This window comes from Nasonia vitripennis (assembly GCF_009193385.2).
Source record: "Nasonia vitripennis strain AsymCx chromosome 3 unlocalized genomic scaffold, Nvit_psr_1.1 chr3_random0005, whole genome shotgun sequence".
Classification (NCBI taxonomy): domain Eukaryota; kingdom Metazoa; phylum Arthropoda; class Insecta; order Hymenoptera; family Pteromalidae; genus Nasonia; species Nasonia vitripennis.
Window position 1 is genome coordinate 950,251 of NW_022279624.1, and position 6,853 is coordinate 957,103.

General features: G+C 37.3%; 1 protein-coding gene across 10 annotated transcripts; it reads left to right on the forward strand.

The window, feature by feature from the left end:
- The first annotated feature begins 945 nt into the window (after positions 1-945).
- LOC116416683 lies at positions 946-4,534 on the forward strand. 10 transcript variants are annotated; one of them, XR_004227024.1, is made up of 9 exons: positions 946-1,853; positions 1,921-1,962; positions 2,029-2,070; positions 2,157-2,198; positions 2,284-2,422; positions 2,511-2,685; positions 2,758-3,741; positions 3,854-3,929; positions 4,113-4,534. XR_004227024.1 is itself a non-coding variant. In XM_031925863.1 (7 exons), the coding sequence occupies exons 1-7, from the start codon at positions 1,369-1,371 to the stop codon at positions 3,291-3,293; spliced, it is 1,461 nt and encodes a 486-aa protein (XP_031781723.1). In that variant the 5' UTR covers positions 946-1,368; the 3' UTR covers positions 3,294-4,091. The 10 variants fall into 10 exon arrangements, 1 of the variants encoding a protein (XP_031781723.1); XR_004227025.1 differs by having other exon boundaries at positions 2,758-3,720; positions 3,857-3,929; XR_004227020.1 differs by having other exon boundaries at positions 4,110-4,533.
- The last annotated feature ends 2,319 nt before the right edge of the window (positions 4,535-6,853 follow it).

Below are 6,853 nucleotides of genomic sequence, written 5' to 3' on the forward strand. Positions count from 1 at the left end.
TTTCGTTGCGGACGCACTCGCTCGAGCTTTCGTCTTGTGTCATCGAAGCCACAATTCTCGAAGTCCTTGTTCCAGGTGTTGCGTGCAAGGCGAATCCGTTCGTTCAGGTGTTATGGTTTACAAGGGAACCAAACACCATTTGCGCACGGAAGATGAATACAGGTCAAGAATTGATCATGACCATCACAAGATGGTTGAGCAGACTCCTCTTGCAGATCTTCCTTTTGATATAGTTTCTAATACCGTCTTCGATTACATGCATCTAGTGTGCCTTGGTATAATGGACAAAATCCTACAAGGTGTAATCGACGGTAGATTTGTGAAATCGGTCAAGCTCTCCGCAAATCACATCAAACTTGTAACCGATCGATTAGAGCAGGTATCGAAATTCTGTCCTCGAGACTTTGCTCGGAAACCTGTCAATATTGACAAGCATGGCAAATTTAAAGCCACCGAGCACAGACAAATTCTTCTTTATAGCGGTGTCAACGTTTTCAATGGTTTGGTCAATTCAGCTGTTTATAAGCACTTTGTTTTGTTGCACGTAGCTATCAGAATTCTCGCTGATCCCCATCACTCGCCACAAGCTATCGATTTCGCCCAAGAGTGCATCGAAACTTTCGTCGAGTTGGCCTCCGATGTGTATGGCGTAGAATTTTTGTCTTTTAATACCCACTCTTTACTGCATCTTTCGGATGACGCTAGATCATTTGGACACTTGGATTCGTTCTCAGCTTTTCCGTACGAAAATAATATGACCTTTTGTCGGAAATTGTGTCGGAAACCGAATCAGCATTTGCAGCAAATTTCAAATAGAATTCATGAAAGTTGTTGTACAGCATCGAAACCATATGTTGATCCAAATCATTTGCAATTTGTTAGAAATCACGTTAATGGTCCGACACCCTCCTCCGTGATCGTTAATAATAATGATGAAAACGGTAAACAATATCAGAAAGTTATTACTGGGGATATTCACTTATCCACTTCACAGCAGGATAGCACTGTAATGCTTAAAAATGGCTCTATCGGTGTCATCAAAAATATTATCGATTACGAAAGAAAGGGATGTCATCTTCTTTTACGAGTTTTTTCAAAAGTTGAGGACCTTTTCAAACTTCCGTGTGATTCATCATTAGTCGGTATTTTTCTCTGCTCTCTACCGATTCCACAATTGACGTTAGTTTCTCTAAATCAAGTCACAGCTAAGTGTTTCAGGATGCCTTACTGGTCTCCCGAAATTCCGACAATAGAGTCAAATTCTCAATTTTTCGTCGTCGTAAAAATTATGTCTACTAGCTTAGAAAATTAAATCTTCATTTTGTAGCCTACTTCTTCCTTTCTTCTTGTGTTTCGTTTTTTACTAGCATGGCTGACAAAAAAAGGAAGAATTTGGGAGCGCTTCCAACTAACATCGCAGCAACCAAGCTCACGAAGAAGATGTCTTCCTTCTCCGTGTCTACAGGGAGCTTCGGGAGGAGTGCTTTTTTGACTGAGACATCAACTCTCTCTCAACCGCTGCTGAAAGAACAACAGCGGCAGCAAGTACCACCGCATACAAAATCGCTGCAAAAGGAACCACCATCGCACCGAAGGCCGCTGCAGCAAGCAGCAACAACGCAGCGTAAGCCTCTACAGCAGCTACAGCAGCAGCAACCGAAACTGCAGCAGCATCAGCGGAAACCACTACCGCAGAAGAAACCGCAGCAGCAGCAGCAACCGCTTCAGCGGAAAATGCTGCATCCTCAGCAACCACCAGCGTATCGAAACACGCAGCAGAAGGAGCTGGTACCACCAGCACCACGAGCACAACGCAATGATGTGCTCAATGAACCACCACGGGAGACATTGGAGTGCGTTTTTATAATTAAATATTTGAGAGTGAAAAATGTATTTTGACTCATTTAATTGTAATCGCAGCTCCATCAACAGAAGACTGGCAGCCCTCGAAGGAACGCAACGGTATGATATATATTATTCGCATAATATATTTCAACAAATTAAATCAATTTATACTTACGTTTTTAGCGGGATTGGAGAGACGCTGAAGCAGTTTAAGGATGTGACAAGGTATGCTACAAATTATACTATCAATCAAAATTGTAATCAATATAATTTATAATTTACTTATATTGTATTAATATTTTCATTTCCAGTTCATCCGATGAGAGACTGAAGAAAATGGAACAAAAAGTGACGTACGTGGCGACCATTTTATTCCAATATCCATATATTGAGTAATATTTTGTAATTAATGAAAATTAATTATTGATTATTTTCTAGAGCGATTTATAACATCCTGAAAAACTTGGCAGCCGCGCAATCTTCTGCAACGAGAACTCGTCCAGAATTTTTGCCATTTAAAACAACCGCTGACATTGTTGCCTTCGATCATCTCGCTGATGATCAGTTTGATGCTCTCGTAACAATTTTTATTCACTTTAATAAAGACGCTTGATTGTATGATATTTTAATAACCATTCACTAATTAATTTAATGTGTATTTTCAGGTGCATTACTTGAGATACCTTGGAGGTGCGAATGAAACTGACGCTGCAGCGATTTATTTCAAAGCCTGCTTCAAGTTTCACGAAGATTTGTTCCGGAATGTCACTTGGCATGGATCCAAGTCGGACAACAATATTTTGGCGTTAAAAGATACGCGTTTCGCTTTAGCCTGCAGTGGTATGTATATCTGAATTTATTGGTTTTTTGTCGATATAGTTGAATTAATTTAAATCTTTTCTTTTAATGCAGAGGCAATGCCCATCTTGAAGGAACTCCTCAGGAAGCCGAAGAAGGATGAATTTGCGACTGCGATGACGAAAGCTTTGAAGAGCAGTAAGGAAGCTTATCGTCGTCAAAGCAAAAGAGCTGCACCACCGGCCGAACAATCGCTTCCTTTCAAGAGGCAACGCCAAAATGATCCACCGCAGAATAACGCGGTAGGAAATATGGAGTACGAGTACGACCTCAAACCACTCCTTGGGGGCGAAGTACATCAGCCCATCGACAACCAGCTCATGGACCAACAGCAGCCCAGCGATGGAGACGAAGAGGTCGACGAAGACCAGTTCGACGATACGCAGGTCATCGAGGAAGAACAAGACGAAGAAGGAGAAGAAGCTGAAGAATATAAAGAAGAAGAAGCTGAAGAAAACGAAGACTTCAAGGAACAGGAAGAAGAAGAACTGGATGAGCCGGATACGTACTTCGACGACTACGGTTCAAAGTCGATCAATGAAAACCAGGATGACCTTCAACCGTCGGACGAGGATCTCTACCCGGAATGAGCTAAGTCGCCCCTTTATTTATTGATGTTCTTTTGTTCATTTAATCCATGTACTTTCTTTGCAGCTTAATAGAAAAATATAGATCGGTTTTGCTTTTTGTTTCTTCAATTAATTTGTTTTTATAAATGATCTATATTTTTTTATCTGAACGCTCTCTTACAGTTTGTTTTCATCAATAATTTTTGATCGTTATTACATTTTTCTTTTGTATTAGTTTTTTTATTGTTCGTAGGTAGTGTTAAAAGTGTAAGAGAGCGTTGGAGGGGCTATTGCATTGGTTGAGCCTCACAGAAGGGAGCGGCGGTGGGGCTCCCTTCACCCCCCCCCCCAAAAAAAAAAAAAATTAATTAATTTTTTTGTCAAGGGTCACTCGAGCGATGACATGGTACAAAAACGATAACGACGAACTCAACAACGCTTATACTTGGTACGCAAGTTTACTTATCAGGTCCTCTTATTTTATTTACTTTTATTTTCAATTGATTGCATTGATAATTTTATAAACTGTTTTTGTCATTTTTCTCTTTTCGAGGGCATCTCTTTTTACGAATCAACAACAGCAGCACACAGATGTATTTGTGGAAAAGTAGCAGCTGTCAGTTGACTCACTCAAGGACTGCGCACTCATCATTCAACGTATAAACTTATTTTTTAATATACTCTCTTAATTGTATAATGAATTCCATCAGCATTTTATATTATAATTACTATTGTATTTTTTCGCCAAATAGCCTCTCTCCATCATACTGGGCTCATAATATAATAGATAATATTGATTTTAAATCAATGTTTCTAATATTTTTGTTTTTGTTATAGCAGGAGGACTAGAAGCATCAGCACCAGGTAGCTGCACCAGGAGTTACAAGAATAGGAGCAACGGGGCTGGGCGCAACAGAAGAAACTGCATCAAATACAAATTAATCTTTATTTATGGTTTATTTTTATATACTTTTTATTTTCTTTGTATTTTGTATTTATATTGTATTACGAATTTTTCAAATTTAATTTCTTTTTTTTTAAATAAAATCAGTATTTGTATAACGTCTTGCAATTTTGAAGGGAGGGGGTAAACCTGAACCTTCTTTAGACGTACGTTTATTATCCTTAATGACTGACATTTTTGCAAATGTAGTCGACGAATTTTTTTGAATTTGAATCACGTATTGGTTCCTCTTCCTTGTAATATTTCTTATGTGCACTAGTTTGTTTAACAATTTTAGCATAGTCTGATAAATCAGTTTTATTTATATTAGTGGATTCGGGTTCTTTTTTAAACAATAATTCCATCAATCCGGGACTCTTTTTATACTGTTTATTTCCCAGAATAATAAACTCATTATCGTAGGAAAAAGGAGTGTTTCCAATATAAAAATCATCAGATTTTTTACGTACACCATATATTATATCTAATGTTTTTGTCTCACCTCTTCTTATCATGGTAATATATTTATCTATTACCAAATCTTTTTTATTACCTCTACTCAGTGTATTAGTATGTTTTACTGTATCTACTTTTAAGCTTTCATCGACATACACTGGTTTTTCTTCTTCTTCGTCCACTACTTCTCTTTCTTCTTGTTTTAATTCATAATCATCAATACCATCATCGCTGTTTTCTTCTTTTTTCACTATACCTTTTTTTCTTGAAACTTTACTCTGCGTTTCTGTGATATCAATCAATTTTTCAAGTGGTTCAACAATAGGTTTAAAAGTAGTATTTGTCACATGTTCAGCATCTAATTTACTTAATTTTAAACTATTATATTTTCGTTTGATAGCTTCTCGAGCTTTTTCCATCTGCTGAAGAATACCAATTTGCTCTTCAAAATTAGCCATGTTGACCTGTTAGTGTCTTACATTCAAATGTTTGATCTATTTCAAATTTGTCATATTTATAATAAATTGATCAAAGCCTTTTTTATATCTTCCATTTTCCATATTACAATCTTTATTAATTACAATAAAGCTATGATTATCAGTCCAGCAAAATCCACAGAAATCTTTAAAGCGCTGAAATGGCATATGCGTATTAACGTGATCATTATAAATATGCTTTAGATTCATATCATCTTGACGGAATACAATTAAAGGTTAACATTATCACGTACAAGATGTTTAGGAACTTGAGCATATGACTGACAGAGGTAGAAAGAATCTACACACTTATGTCTACCCATGCAAAAAAATGCTTTAACATTATCTTGTTTTTCACAGGCAATATCATCAAATATCATTATGGAATTTTCTCGAGCTTTGTCTGGCGATACAACAAGATCATGTTCACTAAACGGTAGATATTGAATCCCCTCGATAGGTTCAACGAGTTTCCTTATTAAATATTCTCAAATTTCAATCCATTTGGATGTGTAATAAGAGATAACAGAGCATTTGTTTTACCACAGTTTGACGGTCCACAAAAAACTGCTCGGATGTTATCTGGTAAAAGATCCCCATGTCTTTTTCCCTTACGTCGATCTGGCTCTGTCAGAGTGTCAAAATTTATAACAGGAAGTTTGAGTGATTGTTGTTTTACATCCATACTGTATGAAATCTAAATCGTAACTGACATACGAAATTATAAAAAGTAACATTTTATAACTTAAGTCCAGTAGTGTATAAATCATTGAACAGTCATGATCGTGCATCAAGGTCAAGGTTTAATAAATAAATTTATTAATAAGTTACAGTTTGAAATGCATATTCCAGGCTATCAATACTGTGGTCCAGACACAAAGCTATATAAACGGCTAGCACGAGGAGATCCTGGCATTAATCCTCTAGACGCAGCGTGTAAAGAACACGATGTTGCATACTCCAAAAATCGTGAAGATATAAACGCTCGGAACGCTGCAGATCGAGTATTGGCTGAAAAAGCTTGGCAACGTGTTAAAGCTTCAGACTCTAGTTTGGGTGAAAAGGCTGCAGCATACGCTGTTACAAATATCATGAAAGTTAAATCAAAATTTGGAATGGGGTTAAAGAAGTGTAATAAGAAAAACAAGAAGTTAACTTTGAAAAAAATAATAAAAACGGCTTCGAAAGCGGTAACACATAGCAATGACTCACGCGTTGCTATTAAAAGTGCTGTTCAAGCAGCTCGCACTATCATGAAAAAATCTGGTGGTAAACGTAATGTGAGTTTACCAAGAATACTACCTGTTCCAAAAGTAGGCGGCCTTCTTCCTGCACTCATTCCACTGTTTGCCGGACTAAGCGCAGTTGGTTCATTAGCTGGTGGTGCTGCTGGAATAGCGCAAGCCGTAAACAGAGCGAATGCTGCTAAGCAACGACTAGAAGAACAGCAGCGACATAATAAAAAACTGGAAGCACAAGCACTTGGAAAAGGTTTATATTTAAAACCTCATCATAAAGGTTACGGAATACTATTGAAAAAACAGGTTGTCAAGAAGAAAAAATAGTTCGACGAGGAAAAAAAAACTTCGTTGAAGTAAAGCTGCCTAAGCATCCATTGACAGACTATGATCTAAAAAAATTCGCTAAAATACTACAAACATCTAACTTACTTCCAGCTAGCGGACCTCTGTTTAGAGAGAGCGCTA